The sequence below is a fragment of the Heliconius melpomene genome, chromosome 17 (genome assembly GCF_056956725.1).
Source record: "Heliconius melpomene rosina isolate 202511_hmr_F chromosome 17, ASM5695672v1, whole genome shotgun sequence".
NCBI classification, from domain to species: Eukaryota; Metazoa; Arthropoda; class Insecta; order Lepidoptera; family Nymphalidae; genus Heliconius; species Heliconius melpomene.
Window position 1 is genome coordinate 7,271,339 of NC_140405.1, and position 19,803 is coordinate 7,291,141.

At 31.3% G+C, this 19,803-nt stretch overlaps 4 protein-coding genes across 4 annotated transcripts in view; 2 read left to right on the top strand and 2 right to left on the bottom strand.

Moving 5' to 3' along the window:
* Positions 1–8,448, bottom strand: part of btv (dynein cytoplasmic heavy chain beethoven) — a 55,216-nt gene extending 46,768 nt beyond the window's left edge. The window contains exons 1-16 of the mRNA XM_085200097.1: positions 8,120–8,448; positions 6,196–6,350; positions 5,880–6,013; positions 5,633–5,797; positions 5,413–5,512; positions 4,921–5,050; positions 4,585–4,718; positions 4,019–4,263; positions 3,605–3,704; positions 3,123–3,262; positions 2,756–2,977; positions 2,166–2,309; positions 1,303–1,521; positions 920–1,102; positions 382–510; positions 14–159 (exon numbers count right to left, since the gene is read on the bottom strand). Of these exons, the coding sequence (XP_085056223.1) occupies positions 14–159; positions 382–510; positions 920–1,102; positions 1,303–1,521; positions 2,166–2,309; positions 2,756–2,977; positions 3,123–3,262; positions 3,605–3,704; positions 4,019–4,263; positions 4,585–4,718; positions 4,921–5,050; positions 5,413–5,512; positions 5,633–5,797; positions 5,880–6,013; positions 6,196–6,232 (2,228 nt within the window). The 5' untranslated portion in view covers positions 6,233–6,350; positions 8,120–8,448. The remainder of the gene's footprint in view (positions 1–13; positions 160–381; positions 511–919; positions 1,103–1,302; positions 1,522–2,165; positions 2,310–2,755; positions 2,978–3,122; positions 3,263–3,604; positions 3,705–4,018; positions 4,264–4,584; positions 4,719–4,920; positions 5,051–5,412; positions 5,513–5,632; positions 5,798–5,879; positions 6,014–6,195; positions 6,351–8,119) is intronic.
* Positions 6,857–7,988, bottom strand: LOC146530079 (uncharacterized). Its single transcript, XM_085201032.1, has 2 exons — positions 7,724–7,988; positions 6,857–7,320 (listed from the first exon to the last, which is right to left on the bottom strand). The coding sequence occupies exon 2, from the start codon at positions 7,308–7,310 to the stop codon at positions 6,915–6,917; it is 396 nt and encodes a 131-aa protein (XP_085057158.1). The 5' UTR covers positions 7,311–7,320; positions 7,724–7,988; the 3' UTR covers positions 6,857–6,914.
* A 420-nt stretch (positions 8,449–8,868) lies between the features above and the next one.
* On the top strand, positions 8,869–9,877 carry LOC146530080 (succinate dehydrogenase assembly factor 2-A, mitochondrial-like). Its single transcript, XM_085200784.1, has 3 exons — positions 8,869–9,080; positions 9,194–9,327; positions 9,432–9,877. Exons 1-3 carry the CDS (start codon positions 9,063–9,065, stop codon positions 9,700–9,702), a joined length of 423 nt encoding a protein of 140 aa, XP_085056910.1. The 5' UTR covers positions 8,869–9,062; the 3' UTR covers positions 9,703–9,877.
* Positions 9,878–11,796: 1,919 nt separating this feature from the next.
* On the top strand, positions 11,797–19,578 carry Bcat (Branched chain amino acid transaminase). The gene is made up of 8 exons (XM_085200576.1): positions 11,797–12,144; positions 15,562–15,732; positions 16,076–16,285; positions 16,480–16,710; positions 17,526–17,709; positions 17,813–17,935; positions 18,326–18,480; positions 18,741–19,578. Exons 1-8 carry the CDS (start codon positions 12,124–12,126, stop codon positions 18,927–18,929), a joined length of 1,284 nt encoding a protein of 427 aa, XP_085056702.1. The 5' UTR covers positions 11,797–12,123; the 3' UTR covers positions 18,930–19,578.
* Positions 19,579–19,803: the final 225 nt, after the last annotated feature.

The following is a 19,803-nucleotide window of genomic DNA, read 5'->3' on the forward strand; positions in this document are numbered from 1 at the left end:
CAAAAAAGTTTACCGTAAAACCAAATCAACTCTGACGTTAGGAAAGTGCAACTGCAGCGAGAGCAGTGTTTTGATGTACTGACACTCTAGAGCCTTATACAACTGTAGATCCCAATGAGAACGCCACATATCAGTATTTTTGTAACCATTTGCCTCCACCTTAAAAAATTGTTTAAATAAAAATTAAAACATATAAAACAAAAAATTACATTGGCATTATATTCAACTGTTGGAAAAAGTTTATTACATTTTTTTTTAAATTACAGTAACGGAATTATCGTTTAACTTCTTTCTTAATTCTATTTCATATTATTTTATTTACTAGTGTAAACAGCATTGTGGTAGTTACTAATAGTTTATAAAATAATAAAATTTAAATACCTTCTCAACAATATCTCTTATTTCCTTAATTGATCTTTTCCATTCCATCTGTTTAGCTAGAAGCTCTGTGTCCATTAGCTTTTCGACAATACCACGTATTAATAGATGTTGACTTGTTAGGTAAGAGTTCTGAAATATAAAGAAATTAATGAATAAAAAATCAACAGAGAGGAGTATGACTACGCACGATGCTTGTAAGTTCGACACTTTTTGGTGAAATAATTAGAAAATAATTTTATTCACTTTCTTGGCCTCTCTAGCCTTTAGTCCAAGTAAAGTATTCGCTGAGCAATGCATATGCAATGAAAAAAACTAAAGCGGAAAGCGTAATGGAGTATTTGATCATCAGCATATAATTCCCTTTGCCTAAACAAATAAGTTTATTAGTACTTTTGATGAACATGTATTTCATATCTTATCAAAGTTTCACTATCATTTATATATAAATGCAATACGTTATGCGGGAAAAAGCATGATGCTGTTTTTTTTTAATATTAACAAAAGCTTTATCGTAGAATAATTTAATAACAACACAAACCTGTCCCTCAAGTTTCAGCACCATCTCCTTCATGTTACGCGTGTACTGCGTCAGGCACTCGTCGCGCCAGTACAGCGGCTGCTGATCGCGCACGAGCCCCGCCAACTCGAGCGCGCCCTCGAGCATCATCGGCCGCGTGGAGGGAATCATGCGCTCACCCAGCGTGTTGTGGAACGACGCCACCTTTCATTGTGTTATAAAATTGTATGCATCATATTTTTTTTTAAATCCACATATTTTAGTCTTTCTATATGGGCTGTGAGTTCGAACAAAGAAACCAACAATAATTATACTACATCGAATTTTAAAACATTTAGCTTCAATGTAGGCTTTAAATTGAATATTTAAGATATTAAGAGAATTTAAATAAGTCATGACTTTACCTGGTGCAATGTTCTAGCATGTTTCAATGGCGCCACTAGCTCCTGTAAAGCAGAGTTTATCGCCGGTGGAGGGGCAAGTCCTAGGGCGGCGAGCGCCCTCGCCTCGCCCTCCGCACGTACCAGACGCGGCTCAAATCGTACGACCATCAACCGTGTATCACTAGAGAACTCTACTACTGGTTTGTCTTGCGATATTGCGAATTCTTGTTTTACTAGGCTCTGGAATAAGTCCAATTCGAAAAAATGCTTAGATTAATAACTTAATACATGCTTTTATGACAGTAAAATTTTATTAGATCTTTGATTAGGTACATAATTGTATTTAAATCGTCTATTTTATTTTAATTAAAAGTAACAATAGTCATGTAAAAGTAAGTTAAATTTTGTATCTTAAAATTTTCTTATTAATTAAAGTTATGTTAAAAAAACATTAATCTAGAAAAAGCCCGCTCAACCGCTCGCAGCTCAAGTCTCAATGTCTCGAAAATTGGATGAAGACCGAAGAAAGAAGTGTGTGTGAACACTAGGTTTCCTCTGCTTGCTCTGCTATATGCAAAAAACCGGTCCAGTGCGAGTCTTTCTCTCCCACCGAGGGCATAAACTACAAATATATTTTTTTAATATATTTTTTCTATGATATACCTATAAATTCTCTTTTTGTGATATTTTCCTTAGTTTGTATTGTAAATTCTCTTTTGTTAATTTTATAGCAGGGCCGTAGGCCCGGTCCATATTTTATATTCATCTTAGCTTGAAGAAATGTAATCTTGAGACAAATTTTGTTGACTAATGGGCCACAAAATGTACTTTGAGGTACTGATTCCTAAAAACGGAAAACTGATAAATAAAGTCATTGAAATTACCTGCACGTCTCTAGACCAGTCCTCGTGTAACTGCGTGTACATAGTTTTGAGATTTTTCAGAACTTCTGGGGCAAAACTCAATAAAGTTTTGCTGTTTTCAAAATTACTTAAATATTGCTCAGCACACATTTGTATTTCTTTTATCTGAAATTCAATATTAGTAATCTAAAATAATCTATAAAAATAATAAAACTGTAAGAGAGGGTTCTTTACATTAAATTTTATATTCAATGTAAATAACCTTTACTAATTGTACAGAAGGAAAAAATATATTTTCTAAAAGTTTTCTGTCTTTGTCAATATACAGAAGTACGTTGTTCGTGTCTCACACCATAACGACTGGACTGGACTTTGTTAAAATCGTTTTTTATTAAATAGTTATTTCTCTCTGGCATCATGCAGGCTATAATTTATTTCGCAGGTCTGAACATTAAAGTTATAAAGGTATATTCATAGCAGCCGCTTAGATCATTATTTTAGAAAAGATATCAAAAGAGATTTGTGGGACTCGAACCCGCGACCCTTGGAAGTCTTATGCACCCTTTTAATATATAATAGTATTTTTAAAATGTCAAAAACATCTAATATACTTGATTTTCACACTGCTTCGCCCATTGGACTTGTTGAATAACGGACGATAGCTCCGCCGGTTTGTGCATTTTTACGTCCAACTCATCTGATTCTAAATCATTTTGAATATTCCTTAACATTGCAATTAGGGAATTAACAAACAGCTCTAATTCATTACTGAGAGCTTGTTTGACAAGAGGCCTGTTTATGAGAGATTTGTAATGAAGAAAATCGTAGAGTATCTGCAAAACAGAAATCTGAATTGGATAGGTATTCATACATAATTATGGGATTTAAAAAATGATAATCGAAAATATATATTTTTCCAAATGAGTGATTTAAACTATTTAAAAAATATGCAATAATAATTTTTTGCAAGTATAGTACCTGTTTAGTGGATGTATTATGCATGCGCGGCTTTAATTTTTCAGCAATCCTAGCCTCAGCGGGCCTTAAACTAGCAGCAAATTTGGCCACTGCCGATTCCCAAGGTTGATTAGGACCGTTGCAAATCCAGATATTGATATCTGTAAAATTTAGAAATCAAATAATTTGTTAAACAACATTGCTTAACCAATTTAACTCAATTTAAATGCATAATTGATAAGCTCGCATAAAATAAAATATTTATGTATTACAACGAATGAACAAAAAATCATCATCTCAAGAATGAACGGAAAGTGTAAAGTGCAATGTTATAACCATTGGAAATATTTTTGTCTAATGAATACATGCAAAAAGCAATTTTAAAATAGCAACAAAATCAGAGAAACAAGAAAAATCAAACAGTACATGATTATACTTAGCTATTTCTATATTAGAAGTTTAAATTTTATTTGCACAATAGGTTGATACTTGACAATACTTACTTTCAAAAGGTTCTAAAAACTTGTCACTATTCATTTCAGCTTTTTCATTTGCAGTTAATAGCTTAGTTAATTGATTATAAGTTGATCTTATATTATGTATCTGAAAATGATAAATAAATTCGAACAAATAAGTTTTTAAATTAATTTCTATAAATATAATATTTTAAAATAGCATCATATCTCCTACAGAAATGTTAACAACATAAATAAGTAGTAACAAGTGTATAATAATTAGCCTTAAAGGACATAGCTTGATGAGAACGTATGGCTTAGTGGGCAATGTGTTTGCACGATTTTTAAGGCGCTTTTTTTTTACAGGCGTTGGTTGAAATTACACTACATTAATATTTTTATATGTTTTTTAAAATACTTAAGATACATTTAGTTGTTTTACCTACCTATAATTATCCTTACCTCTTTAAGCCTATTATCGAAGTTGTTACAGAATATTGGAACATATGGCTTTCCTTTCCATGGATGTAAAGCATAATTGGGCCAGTAAGTTTCAGTAAGAGATTTGCAAGCACTGATCCATGTCTTCATAACATTTAACCCTTCAGTTAAGTTAGTCAAAATCTCGCTATCTTTTATGCTGTTGTTTGCTTTCCACAAATCTATTTGTAGAGTGTCTTTCTGAATAACTTTGCAAATAATATGACCTAAAAGTTGGATATTTTGTTTTAAGGCAGTTAGTAAATAATGAATATTATTTTCACTTGATAATAACTAATCAGTATTGTTATAGTTTTAAACGTCACATACCTCAACTTAAAATAAAAAAATAATATTAAATAAATATGATAAAGACATTTAAAAAATATGGCACACATCTGTGAATTTAAGTTTGTAAATTTTTAAAAGTTTTGTCAACTTTACGTCGTTTTGGCCTACTAATATGAAAGAGTTACAGAACCTTCGGTGGACAAATCTAACTATTGGTTGATCAATTTTTTTATATAAACTTGTAAATGTATACTAACCAATTATATCAAAAACATGAACCATTCGATTTTCGGGATAGGGCATAATTGTGTATCTCCAAATGTCATCAAATATTCCAGCAATATTTTCCGCCGCATCTCTAGCTTCTTGCAAAGGACTTGATTGCAATGATCTTAAAAAATTATAATAAGTAATAATATCAAGACAAAAAGATAAATATTCAAAATTGAACATATTGAACTTATTAGTTTTTTTTTCAGTTTCATGTTGCATCTCGCACACAGCTGGGTAAACAGAGATGGTCCCCTTTCTGCCAAATTTTTCGAAACATTGCCTGTGGAGTGGCGGACTCAACACACTCAAATAAAACATACCTAATTTCTTCACAAATATCTTCAAATAAAATGCAAAAAGAAGATGCAGCTTCTCTTTCTTTCTTGTTAGCATCTCTCTTTTGTCCAACAGATTTCCAATAATCCACTTCATCATCTATTGTTAAGATTACTGTAAAAATTAAGAAAGCACATTTATTTCACCTTTACACTGTATGCCGATGTAAATAATAGATAGTTTCCTCTGGAAACTATCCTTCTTTTTTTCCCTTTTTACCATTATAAGAAAATGAAACTAATTCATTAACTCAAGTGTGATGACCCCACAACTATCTCTTTCAAAGGCAAACACTGCTGGGCAATGATGGCTTCAAAACATAATTTTTTCATGCTATTATGCCTAATGATCCATCATCTAATAAGATGATCGATCATATCGATCATCGATCTAATATGATGATCTTTTATGAAATTAAACAAATAATGCATATATAAAAAATGTAATTTTCAATTGCAGGTGCATTTTGTATTTACCTTTTATATCTTCTGCTCCCTTACCATGAGTCAAAATTCTCAAATTAGATTCCAAATCAGATAAATTTTTTTGGAGCTTACTAAAATAAAGGTCATCTTCCTGACAAAAAAAACAAAAATCATAGATATTTAATATTTTGTGCGATCATTAAAAATATAAATCAATAAAATTAATTGCTATCAACAAAACCAATCTCGTAAATAAAAAATATCAACTTACTGCAATTAGTAATGGATTGTATACTTGTTTTAAAATTTGGTATAAAGATTCAGCTGCATCAGTAGACAAAGTCACAAAATTAATGTAATTTAAAGCATCTTCAGAATTCAAGACTTGAGGTAGATTTTTATAAAAAACTATTGATTTGCTAAAATCTCCTTGTATCTAAAAGTAAAACATGTATTTAGATATTATTACTTGGATGTATGTTGGTGCTTGTTTTCAAAGTTCAAATAATTATTTTTACTTTTGTGTTAAACAACAACACATTGTCATTGTTGATATATGCTTGGAGTAGAAGTGAATGTGAATTATGTATGAAATCATTTAAAGAATCCTCATTGACTTCAATATTTCCTCTACGAATAGAAAAAAATGTTTCTGGAAAGAAAAACAACAACATTATTATTATTAAATGTTTTCATTGTTTTCAATATAAATAACTAAATTATTATGTAACACACAATCTTATTGATTGATGAAGCATACATTAATTAATCATAAAAATATTTATATTTTGATTTTTTTATTACATGCTTTTAGCATTAAATAAGATTATATACCTGCGGCATTTACAATGAATTCGGCGACAACAGTCATGTTTTTCAACTATCATGAAATAGTTGCGGCTATTTCGCCTCAGTAACTTGCAAAGTAATTGTTTTGTTTTGAGCATCTCCATAGAAACGGTTTTCGTATAGCTTTGCAAGTTTTCTTCCTAAAACGTTATTTTATTGACATAATATAAAATTCAAAGCTCCTGAAGTCAACAGGGGAATTTTATTTATTTACGTAATGATACCATATTAAACGATAGATGGCGCAATATAATAATATATAATAAATAGATTAAATCTTCAGAATAATTAACCCTTAATCAAACAAACTTTATTTTTCGAGTAATTTGAAATCTGGTCACGGCTTTTAGGTAAGTGGGTGCCGTAGATTTCGAAAAACAACTCCTTTTTTTTATAAAAAGGGGGGAAATGGGGGTTTTGCAGTGGGAAATTATTTCCCAGTATCCGGTATTTCAAAGCAAAATATAATCAAGTGGGAAATTATTTCCCATTATCCGGAATAGCTCTCAACTTTTGATATATTTTTACTACAAGTTCTATACATGTAAGTTGCTCCTACTTTACTTGTTTCTTTTTTGTCTTATATAATAAAATTGAAAAAATACTGTAATATGAGTGAATAAAGTTATAAAATGAAACAACAACGTTAGGAATGATATATAGTTTTAATATAAACTGAAACTTAATTACTAAGAAAAATAATATTATTGAGGTGGAACAGTGTGAAAGGTTTTGAAGCAATTTTTAGCACACAAAGCTACTCCAAGCGGAACACAGTCTGTTGTTGGTGAGTTTGTGATATGAGATGTTTCTCCTAAGGCTGTCAGTAAGGCATCTGTTGAAATCTGTTGGGCTTGTATAGTAGGCGTTTCTTGTTTATCTTCATTCGATTCGAAGCCGAAGATATATTCAAGACGTTGTTCAATTAGGTTATCGTCAAGCTGATTGAGGTAAGTATCGGATGGAGAATGAATGCTATTGACATAGCATGAGTCATCTTCAGAATCTGAGGCTGATAAATCAGACAAGTTGTCTAAATTTTGCACCACCTCCTCCAATTTTTTCTTTGGTAGAACTTTTTGTAACTTTTTAGCGTCCATATTTAAATAGCTAAAACAAATAAAAGGAAGTCTAAACTAACTTGGTAGTCTGAGCAGTACAAATAGTTCTAAAATATAATAGTTATAAAAATCAAGTGAGAAATCACACAAACGCAGTCATAACTCTCGACAAAGCTCCATATATGAGTTACTCGCTGACAATTTTGTGTAAGTTAGATAAAATTATAAGTAACAATACCTGTTTAGGTACTTATATAGTGCAACAGACAAATTATTTATTGTATATATAGAAATTGGTATTTTTCAAATGCAGGAACAAACAATGGGAAATAATTTCCCACATAATAAAACCTAAGAAAATACAACAAATATCAATGCTGCGAGCCCAAAAACCGTAAGAAACATTCAGAAAACAAGTCTAGTTTACAATATTATTGTGTTTATGCACTTACCAGATTTTTTTCTTCAAAAACTTTTAAATCTTCCGTTTGAACCGGTTTTTTTCACAAAATATTTCAAACTGTGTTTTTGACATTGACATACAATGACAGTTTGCGCCTTAAGACAAAATGTTGCAAATAAATAAAATTAAAAAATTCTGTACGATTATTTTTCCCTAAGGTTGGTACTGATTAGAGTTGCCAAAGACGAAATAAAACAAAAAAATTACAGTAGTGGCATGTGGGAAATAATTTCCCAATATTTGATTAAGGGTTAAACATAACTTACAAATATACTTTTAGGTATATTTCTAAAAAATATATTACAATTCCTAGAAAAATTCGTGAAAAGCGGGGGCCTGAAACATTTAATATTTGGGCTAAAAATCAGATCGTCCCGGTACTCACCAAAATCGAGGCAATCTGGCAAAGCTGATTCCTCCCTATTGTAAAAGCTGTAAAGCTGTTTTTTCTTCAATATTTATATATGTATTTATACTGTGTAGTGCAGTGGCGTAGCTAAGGGGGTGCGAGCGGGGCGGTCGCACCGGGCATCAAAGTCGACGATCAGTGTGTTTTTTCTTTGTTTTTTAGACCTTATACCATTTTAAAGGGCATCAAGTCCTCTAAGCCGCACCGGGCATCAAAAGGAAAGGGGCATCAACGTCGACGATCACGTTTTTATTTTTTTAGAACTCGTCAACAGGATAGGGGCATCAAGTCCCCTAAGCCGCACCGGGCAGCAAATACCCTAGCTACGCCACTGGTGTAGTGTGTAGTTTATTCTAAAAGTTTAAGTGCTGCCATCTATACTTTCATTGATGAAATCTTAATTCCCTTCCATAATTTTATGGGGAAAAGCTGTATCGGTTTTTGTGTACTTTTATGAAAGTTATAAAATAAATAAAATATATTAAAAAAAAATCGATATATGATAAAATATGCATAAAGTATGGATTATTATCAGGTAGATAAAAATGGTAGATACAATATTTATTTCATCTTATAAAATTTTAAAAGCTAATTCTTTGAAAATACATAATTCTATAAATTCCATTAGAAAATATTATATTTGATATTTATTAAAAAAAGTGAAATATATAAATAATAAATATTAGATATATTACACAATAACCGACTTATTAAATCTTTACAGGCATACGTATAATTAAGTGCTGGCAACATTGCTAAATATTTTATCTATACGTTATACGAAATTTTTTATATTTATTTTGACTAATTGAGGCGAGAAAATATAAAAATAAAAACCTTGGCTTAAACCACTAAAAATTTAATATTTCTGGCTTGAAAAGGTTTTTTAAAAAATAAATTATATTATATATACTTCAAAATGCTACGGAGTCGTCTAGTAAGTGTACATTACTAAGACTTACATAATTATAACTTAATAAATAGTTCTGTAAATTCTTAATTAAATCTGTAAATTCGTAATTCACGTACACATTTCTTAATATTTTACAGACAGCAAAAGCTGTGCGACAACTACAAATCTTAACATATGCCAGTGATACCACGAAGCCTGTCGACACAACTTACATGGAAATTCCTCTTTACGATGTAGATAAACCACAGACTTTAGAAAAAAGAAAAGCTAGGTTTGTTTCACCGTTAATTCATAACAGCTTATCATATTTTCATGTTTATGACATTTATATCATAAAAATAATAGTTTTTTCAGACATTCCCATTCTTTTTCCAGACTGCACTATCAATCACGTAAGAGAGGCATGTTGGAAAATGACCTCCTACTGAGCACTTTTGCTAAGAAATACTTAGATGGATTTACAGAAAATCAAACAATGATGTATGACCGGCTAATAAATTCCCCAAGCAATGATTGGGATATTTTTTACTGGATTGTAGAAAAAAAACCAACACCAAAAGAATTTGATAATGAAATTATGCAGCTTCTTAAAAAACATGCAAAAAATGAGAATAAAATTACTCTTTCGCAACCACCGCTTAATTAGTAAAAATCATTTTATTAATAACTAAAAAGCTGTGTTTAGCTATGAAATTTAACTGTTAGAAATGGTTACAGTTTATGTTTATTGTACTAAAGTGCTGTCATAACTTATTTAATATTTTATGAATTGTAAAAAGATATATCTTAAATAGTTGCCTAATTAAATTTAATAAAAGAAATTAAATATTTCTTTAATTTACTATACTTTATTGTTATTTTTATAACACTTTCAAGAGGTATTTTTATGTCTCCTTCATGATTTAATACTAATAGCAGATTTTATGTAATTATATCCATGTTTCCAGGAGAATTACTAATTATATTTATATTTCTTGTCGAACAGTATTTAATAAATAAATAACAGTAACTTCAACATAATACCACAAAATGAGGAGAAATAAAGGTAAAGTCAGGATTAATTCTTCAACCGATTAACTTTTCCCATGGATCCATGTAAATATTAGGTCTGTTACACTTCTGTTTTGAATACATATATTTAATTTTTTATTGTTTTGTTAGACATGAAAAAAATTTACTATCATGCTACTACTTTTAACTAAAAACCATTTGATTGAAAAGCGAATTGTACCACTTTCTGAAAATACTTAATTTTCTCGAAAATTGCAATTGCCTATTTTCGTTATATGGCATTACATACTTAAAGGAATGCTTATTATTTACCATAGAGCAAGGAAATTATAATAATTATAATAATTTTGTTATAATTAATTTCCTGGAAGAGGACTGAGGACCAAGAGATTGCATCTTGTCAGCATTTTTTTTCTTTTATTTTTTTAATGCCCGTGTACGCGTAGTGTATTGCAGCTATGCTGAGGTTTCGCTGTCTCATCCATGCAGCTAGGCCACCATTAATTCTGTTGCTGGCAGCAATATACCCTTACACCCCTTTCGTATTTTCTGCCTCTACTAAACATTATCATACACCCAGATCAGCTTATTATAATCTATATATATAAAAGGACTTGTCCTCACTGACTGAGGTAAGACGCACGCACAGCCGTAACCGCTGATAGTAGAAACGTTAAATTTGGACAAAAGTTTACTTCCGTAATCTGGACATCCACTAAGAAGGGATTTTGAAAAATTTTAACCCTAAAGGGGTGAAATAGGGGTTCAAAGTTTGTATGGAAAAAAATTTAAATCGGTACCGATTTTTATAAAATTTGAAATTTAAATTTTTAAAAGTATTAAATTGAACACGTGTTTCATGGTTTTCTAGAATTCACCCCCTTAGGGTGCAAATAAGGGGTTGAAAGTTTGTATGGAAAAATCTTTAAATCGCCACCGATTTTTATAAAATTTGAAATTTAGACTCTTTAAAATATTTTATTGAACACATGTTTCATGGGTTATTAGAATTCACCCTTAAATACGCAAGCGAAGCTGCGCGCGTCCGCTAGTTAAATATATATTTTGATTTTGATGTAGTACTTACTATGTTTAAAATTTTAATGGGTTCAGTACATTAAAGAATGCATGGCTAACACAAAATTAACACTCAATTGCAGTGTAATCTCTTAATATTTTGTTATATTGTTCAAATCATATGTATATATTTTTTTTTAACGCCGCGTTGTATTTCGTACACAGCAGGATAGGCGGAGGGAAACGAAGAATTCAACAACAAACATTACGTTCCCTATTTTCCGCTGAATTCTGGAGGCATAGTCTGTTGAGTGGCGGAACACAGGCAGTAGCAGACAGAAAGAAAACAGGGAGTATTTTTTTTAAAGAGATTTAATCATGTTTCGTATAAATGGAATTTAGTTGGAAAGACTTGTTAACATATTCATTAAAATGTTTATGAATGTGGACACTCATTGACCTAAGACTTTGCACACATTGAATACTTAATAATAGCAATCGTAAATTTTACCTTTGTGATTATTTAATATCTCATTCAATGTAGAAACATACTTAAATTCTTTTTTTAAATAAACTTAAAAAATAATTGTGTTTATAAATACAATATACGGAGAAAAGCGACAATGTAAGAAAATTGTTGAATGTACGCAGACCATATTATATTTTACGTGACCCCACGGCGCCACCTTCGGGACCTACGCAGTCAGGCTTAGGTCGGACTGCTCAACAATTGTGCGCGCGCTCTTTAAAAAATATTTGTGCGTAATGCTCTTGTTTTGATAAGTTTCTCTGAGTCAAGTGATGTCTTATAATTTGTGTTGACTGTGAATGACTACGTCAAAGGTCAGCCCGCAATCTTATCTATTGCTCTTTAAATATTAGCGCCGTGATGAACTGAAGTCAGTTAACTGCGAACTCTTAATTAATACTAATCTAAGTGGTGTGTAAAGTTACTTTTCGGATATTTAAAAAAAATCTAATTGTGCCCCGTATTTCATTAAATTATTGTGAAAAGTGAGCCTATTGTGATTCAAATAACATGCCTATTCGTCGGAGCAAGGTTTGTTGATATTCTTTTAAATTTTTCATTTAATCTCTAGAATCGATTGCAATTTTCGTCGTGTTAACTTAAATGCATTACATTATGGTACAAAAAATAACCACAAGCCTAGATTGTAACCATAATTAATAGGTAAATTTTAATAATATAAAATATTTATTATGCGGCGTTGAGTTGCGCCACTCAACACACAATGCCTCCAAAATTTGAACGTCCTCTAAGTGTTTTAATGTGAACAGAACACTAAGTTTCTAGGTTTCCTGTGACCTGCTATGCTAAAACAATAATAAATAATTAAACACGTGCCTACCTAATATTTTTTTTTTATGGTAGGTAAGTATATAATTTTTTTCTAAAATAATATCATATATTTGACAAAGAAAATGCTAATTAATGTGTTCTTAGTATATTAAAAAATACAACAAGAACAGAAAGATGTGAAAAAAGACGTAAAATGGTTTTAAAAACGATAGGTAATAAGGTTTTAACGAAATAAAAAAAGAAGGTAAAGAAATCTACATGTAAAATATTTTTCGTAATCGCATCGGAATTTGGAAAGCCACTTTTCGTATACAACGCATTTGTGCAACCAGTTCTAGTTCTAGGTCTAGACTTAAATCAGGATATATTTTGGTCCCATATATTTTTTTGAAAAAAATCTATCTCCACACTATTAAAGTTAACAATAAAAACCGACTCTTTCAATTCTAATCGAATGTCATAATCGGAACTTAACCAATCTTTCATTCAACTGCCCTGGAAGTGTATCTTATAATTAATTTACTAAGTGTTATTTCCAGCTCAGGATAGAAAAATATTTTTAAAACATTAGAGAAAAAAAGCCATTCGTTCTTATCGGTTCGAATCTAGCAAAAGAAAATTTTGTATATTTTTATATTTTTTTTTACCCTCCGCAATTCAAAATAAACAAATAGATCTTGAGGTTAATGAGTTAGTTATTCTTAAAATGAACAATTGAACTAACACTTACATTGTTTTGTTTTTTAACCAACTTCTGTAAAAAAGGAGGTTATCAATTCGATTGAATTTTTTTTAAATACTTACGTTAGGTACTTACGTTTCTCTTTTATGTTTCGTAAAATTTTAAGAAATAAAACTGTGGAAAAATCATTTTGAGACATAATATCTTGAAAATATATAAGACTAATACATATGCTGAATACTAGAAAAAAATCAGATTTTCCAAATTGGTTGTAATTTTTGAGATAAAAATTATTAGCTATTTCACTGAAAAACCTTAAACAAAAGTTCCAACATACATGGAAAAAAATATGTCTATTTTATATTATCCTTCATAAGAACCATATAAAATCAAGAATTGTGCCTGTCTTTAATGCTCTTTCTGTCATGGTCCTGAACAATCAGGAAAATCCTTCGTTAAAGTTCAGTAGTGGTGCCTGCATTATCATGGAATCTGTCCAAGTGGGCAGATTGTTAAATATACATCTTAATACTCATATTACTCCTAATTGTGAAAAAACTAAGCATTTTAGGAACTAATTCAGAATATTTTGGTACTCTATTAGATTTAATTTTTTTTCATGGGGTTCGCAAATACAGTGTCTTTTATTAAGAGTTCGGAATCATACACAATTGAAGATGACTGCTATTTATTATATTTCCTAAGGAGCTTTGTAAAATTTAAATGGGTCACGACTGTTTGTCTTAATTAACGACTAAAAAAGATTGGATTTTGTTTTTTATGCAGTCGGACGTTTTTTCAATCTATGTATATAAAATCGAAAGGTCACTCACTCATCACGAAATCTCAGAAGCTACATGTGCTAGGAATCTCAAATTTTGCATAGGAGTTACTTATACGACGTAGGTGCTCGCTAAGACGGGAATTTGCAATATTCGACTTCTAAGGGGTTGTTTTTGGGGTCGAAAGTTTGTATGAAACTTCATTACTACAAATGCTACGAGTCTCAAATTTTGCATGGACGTCACTAGGACGTAGTCATGGAGACAGAAATTAATAATAACATAGTTCACGCGGGTGAAACCGCGAGCGGGACGCTAGTTACTTATATAATAATTGATTTATATTTTTTCATTGACATTGCACGTTTTAATTTCTACTTAATGTTTATATGGATTTTTTTTAGAAAGAATAGTGACATTTCCGTAGACCGGGGAAAGAAGAGAGTTAATTCTTATAAACTAGTTTGGCTGCAAGGTGAAATAGAATAAACCAAATATTTATAAATTATTTATAAAGTACTTACTAGTTGCTTCTCTCTAAAAAAATGACTTGTTTATTATTGATATTAGAAGAAATACCGTATAATATAGTAATACTAAAGTTATATGACCTCTATATTGAAAATTTTTAAATACTGTACGCCGCAGCTTGGTTTATATATTTGAAATTCAAATTTGCTAAATTTGAGTACAAAATAAATACCTAAGTCATTGTTCCGCAGTGTACATAATATGTTACATATGTAAGAATAAACGATTATAGACGATTAATTATTACATAATAATTAATCGTCTATTAACTGACTTTTTGTTTACAATACAATTGAACGTAGAAACTGGTGTAGGTACGTATACAGTGGACATTATCTAGACATACTTACAATAGCCTGTCCAAATAAGTTAAAAAAAAACTGGTAACGAGATACTTTTAAAACTTACTTTTAAAAACCTAACTTACAATACGTTTATATGATCGTAACTGAAAATTCTTCTTTTTAAAAAATTCAAACTAACTTTAAAAATGTAAAAAAAAAAAAAATATTCATAAACTATAATTTGTCAAATATAAAAGTGTATTTTCCAAGACGCAGCACAACGAAGTGATTTTAATAATAACAATGATGTTAATGATAGCATGGCAGAGGGAACCTATTGTTAAGACACTCCGTTCCCCACTTTCTGCTGAATTCTGGAAGCATTACGTGTTGAGTGGCATAACTCAACGTCACGCTTTGCCTCGACACCAGAGCGAAGAAATGGAAATATAAACGTAAATAAATATTTCACTTCCTCGAATGGGGATCGAACCCACAACCGTCGCGTTACACACCCTTGTGCCGCTGCGCCACGACGGCCTCATTTTGAATTATAATTTTATAGCAACGCTTTGAAATGAAATAGAAAATGCAATGCAATAATTTTCAGAGGTTAGCTGGTAATTAAACATTATATATCAACACATACACAGTAAAATGTTTATTTAAAAACTTAAATATAAAATAATTTTGACGCTGTATCCCGCATACAGCAAGGTAGACAGAGGGAACCTAGTGTTAAGTCGCTCCGCTTCCCACCTTTCGCTGAATTCCGGACACATTGCGTGTTGAGTAGCGGAACACAACACCGCGCTCTGCCTTAACACCAATTTCAAAATATATTATAACAATTTAAAAAAATTATATACGTGTGCAGGTCCTGATAAAATGGATATACGAAAACCAGCACAAAATGCAGACTGTAAGGTGCTGCAGTTCACTTCTTAGATACAAAGAGGTAGAAGAGAACGCGCACATAGAACCCGAAGCAACCACCGCACCACAGACCGCGCCACGCCCGCAAATAAGCCCAGAGTTCTCCTTTAAGGTGAGCAACAAGAATAGATATGATCTATTTTATATAACATACTTATTACTTACGTAAATTTAAGAATTGTGAAAAATATGAGGAAAATTAACTGAAAAATAATATTACCTTATACTGTTTAAATAATCATATTTTAAATTTAATTACTTATCTCCGATTGTTTACACGTTAGATATGTACTTGTTTAGACTTTCCTTTAGTTTGTTTAGTCTAAGTTAAAAACAATTAAAGTATTATTTATTATAAAATATAAATATATATAAATATAAAAAAATTATATATATATAAATATATATATAATTTTTTTAATCAATATGCTCTATAAACTTATTTAATTTCACAGCACGATGATTTGCAAGTAAGATTAGCAGCCCCCTACCAGTTGCAACCTAAACCTGAGGCTATTGAACTAGGGTTTGGCAGATATTTTACCGACCACATGCTCAGAATAAATTATCACAAACACCTTGGCGGTTGGCAAAAGCCGGAAATTACTCCATTTGAAAATCTAAGTCTGCATCCAGCTTCAAAAGCTCTACATTATGCAATACAAGTACGTTAGAAATAATCTACCTATTACAATAACCTTCTCTGATAATATACTGTGATATATGTGATGAGATAGAATTTAGCAAAGACTAGAATGCATGTAACTGAAAAATGTCTTTTTGCATTTGCAAAAATATATATACAAACTCTATCATAATAATATCTATGACTAAAAAGCACTATCTTTTATTGTTGCAGCTTTTTGAAGGAATGAAGGCATACAGAGGAGCCGATGATAAAATACGATTGTTTCGACCAGACCTTAATATGAAAAGAATGAATTTAGCAGCCCAACGGTCAGGTTTACCAATGTTTGAAGAGGATGAATTAATTAAGTGTATAGTTCGGCTTATCCAAATTGAACAAGAATGGGTTCCTCATTCAGAGACTTCTACGCTCTATGTTCGGCCTACGTTAATAGGCACTGAGGTAGGTAGAATTTTCTTGAACTATTATAGAATACGATGTGTATTTTAAAATTGTATCCTGATATATTACGATATACTAACATAATTCAAAATTAAATTAATCTACGTTTAATTTGTATGTAGTTTCTATGTCTACATGCTGCGTAGTACCTAAATATTATAGTGAGCAAATAACCCGTCACAATGATGTTGCTTTAATAACGAAACACGAAATCACAGCGACGCAAAATCCCATGTTTGAATAGACATATTATTATAGTACCTAATAATAATAAACAATTCTTAAGAATGGTAAATAGAGATCAGAGAAAATGGCAAAAATATGTTACGCATTTAGTCATTTATCAAGCAAATATTTGCGTAAAGTTTATTTTGTTATCTTGTATAAATAAGCGAAATATTTAATTTTATAATGACAACGCCCCCCAAGGATATACTGAACATACATAATAAGTATATTGTTAAAAACGCGTAGATACCTAATTTAAGAAAACATGTGTGTAATCCCTACTTTTTTTCAATTTCTTGACTTTGATTTTAGCTTTGAAGTGTATATTATGTGTAAAGTTTCTTTTTCTTATAAGTACTTCAGACTTAATTTATTGTTGAATTCTGCTTTTAAACAGTCTCGTTAATTGGGCAGAAAGAAAGAAACGATATAAAGTACAGAGTAGCCTTAGGTTCTCTATATCTAGCCTGTTAGGCGGGCAAAGGATAGTTTAATTAAAAAATATATATATAAGAAAGTTTCTTTATATATTCCACAAATTATTTTATATATAAATTGGAATTAATAGTTTATTGTTTTATTTTTAGCCTACATTCGGAATAGTGGCCTCAGAGTCAGCATTACTATTTGCAATCTTGAGTCCCGTGAGTTCGTACTATAAGCCGAATTCCGACGGAGCGGTTTCGATTTTTGCGGACCCAAGTGTGGTTCGAGCTTTTCCTGGTGGAGTTGGAAATAGAAAAGTGGGCTCGAACTATGGACCAACTATAGGTATTATTCTATGTTTATTAAAAATATTTCTCTTATTAATGTTTTAGTCAATATCTTTTTAGTTAATAACTTCTTTTTAAAATAATACTAATAATTATTTCAGAGACAACGGCTCGAGCGGCAAAATTAGGACATCAACAAGTATTGTGGTTATTTGGTCCAAATCGAGAATTAACTGAAGTTGGATCTATGAACATTTTCATCGTTTTTATAAATGAACAAGGAGGTCAGTATTTTGTGGCAAAGCTCAATAACATTTGGAAATATCGTAAATATCGGTAATATACTGTCTGATGTAGTGAAGCGTCGTTATTTCATGTAACGTAGCCTCGTCCCGGCTAGGATTGACACTCGGCGTGAGACATTCCACATTGTCATGTTATCGTGCAGATAGCGCGCTGACCCTCTGACCAGTATATGCTCGTTTTATATTATCTGAAGCAATAATGCTCGTAGCTAACATCATTTTATTTTTCTGAATTCCTTTTCCTTTCCATATCTACTACTATATACCTATTGATTGCGATTCAGATTTATGACAGTTAAATAAATTTCTTTTCTGCTTTTTAATTTTGACGGAAATGATAAAATTTTAACAATTTATATGTGTCTATAGAGAAACAAATGAGCACGCCTCCGCTTAATGGACTTATTCTGCCTGGAATCACGCGTTGTTCAATTCTTGAACTGGCTAGCCAATGGGAAGACTTAATCGTTAAAGAAGAAGTTATCACTATGGACCGAGTTATTCAATTAAATAAGGAAGGACGGGTAAGTTTCCTGTCTGAAAGTTACATAAAATTTAGTTATAAAAATATATATTAACACTGTAATAATAAACAAGATTTTTTTATATTTACAATATTTCAATCTTATATTTAGATTTTTTTATTACAAAAACTTTACCAATAATGACATAAATAATAAATTTTACATTTTTAAATATGAATTGTTATGAAACATACATACGTTTAAAAATATAAAAAAAACATGACATTATTACATTAACATTATTCTTATAATCTCATTAGTTGCTGGAAATGTTTGGATCGGGAACGGCAGCCGTCGTCACGCCCGTTAAAAATGTGGAATACCTCGACGAAAACATCCCCATGCCTACTATGGAGCAGCCTCAGCCCATATATCAACGACTTAAAGACACGTTGCTTGCCATACAATACGGTCATATAGAGCACCCGTTCGCCAAAATTATTTCATAGTATAAGTGGACAAATTATATAATTATTTGAGTGTTTAGTGAATATAAAAGTGGCTGTTCAGCAGACTATATAGCTTCGTGGACCTGCCACGTGAGTTGTGCTATCCTACGACAACATCAAGGGTCATAAAGAGCGGTGACAGACTCTGATGAGAATGTTTTGTAGAACTACGTAATTTATAAATAAACGATATCGTTCTATAAATATTTACTTAATTTTAATTATATCGCTAGATAAATACGAAATGTCTTATGTAACAAGTGTAATACTTGATACAAATACCTAGTCCGTAAATCGGCAGGAAAATAACTTAAAAATGTAAAATAAATAAAAGATTGAAGATGGCATGGGCGTATAGATAGAGAAGGCCGGGTGGTCCGTGCCTACCCCAGAATAGTATTGTGCCCACTCCATAAATTTGAATAACGTAAAATTAGCCCTGAAAAACAAAATAAAAACTTATACATTATTCATGTATCTGTTCAAAAGCACAGTCCAGGTCACAAAATAGATCACGCGTCTCTAGATGAGCCCATGTCTATTGGCTTTTTACATCCCCATGTGGATCGGAACAACGCATCTGTTCACTACGCTCCTGGAAATGTATCATCCTCGTTTTTTTAAAACTGTAAATTGTGACCTGTAGTCAGTAGCGTAGCTAGGGGGGGGGGGGGGGGGGGGTGCAAGCGGTGTGGTCGCACCGGGTGCGAATAATTTTTAGGTAGCCAATGTCACTTTGTAGTGTCTGACGCTTGATCTACGTGAGAGTAGAAGACACTTTGAATCTGTTTTTTTTTGACCATTTTAAAGGGCATCAAGTCCTAAGCCGCACCAGGCAGCAAATACCCTAGCTACGCCGTTTTGGTTTGGTGGC

What these genes read in the sequence shown, in the direction of transcription:
- Bcat (XM_085200576.1), top strand. Translation starts at nt 12,124, where the DNA reads ATGCCTATTCGTCGGAGCAAG. An exon ending in GCCCAGAGTTCTCCTTTAAG is followed by an intron (nt 15,733 to 16,075) that starts GTGAGCAACAAG and finishes TTAATTTCACAG; the next exon opens with CACGATGATTTGCAAGTAAG. An exon ending in GAACTATGGACCAACTATAG is followed by an intron (nt 17,710 to 17,812) that starts GTATTATTCTAT and finishes TAATTATTTCAG; the next exon opens with AGACAACGGCTCGAGCGGCA.
- LOC146530080 (XM_085200784.1), top strand. An exon ending in TTAGAAAAAAGAAAAGCTAG is followed by an intron (nt 9,328 to 9,431) that starts GTTTGTTTCACC and finishes TTCTTTTTCCAG; the next exon opens with ACTGCACTATCAATCACGTA.
- LOC146530079 (XM_085201032.1), bottom strand. Translation starts at nt 7,310, where the DNA reads ATGGACGCTAAAAAGTTACAAAAAGTTCTACCAAAGAAAAAATTGGAG.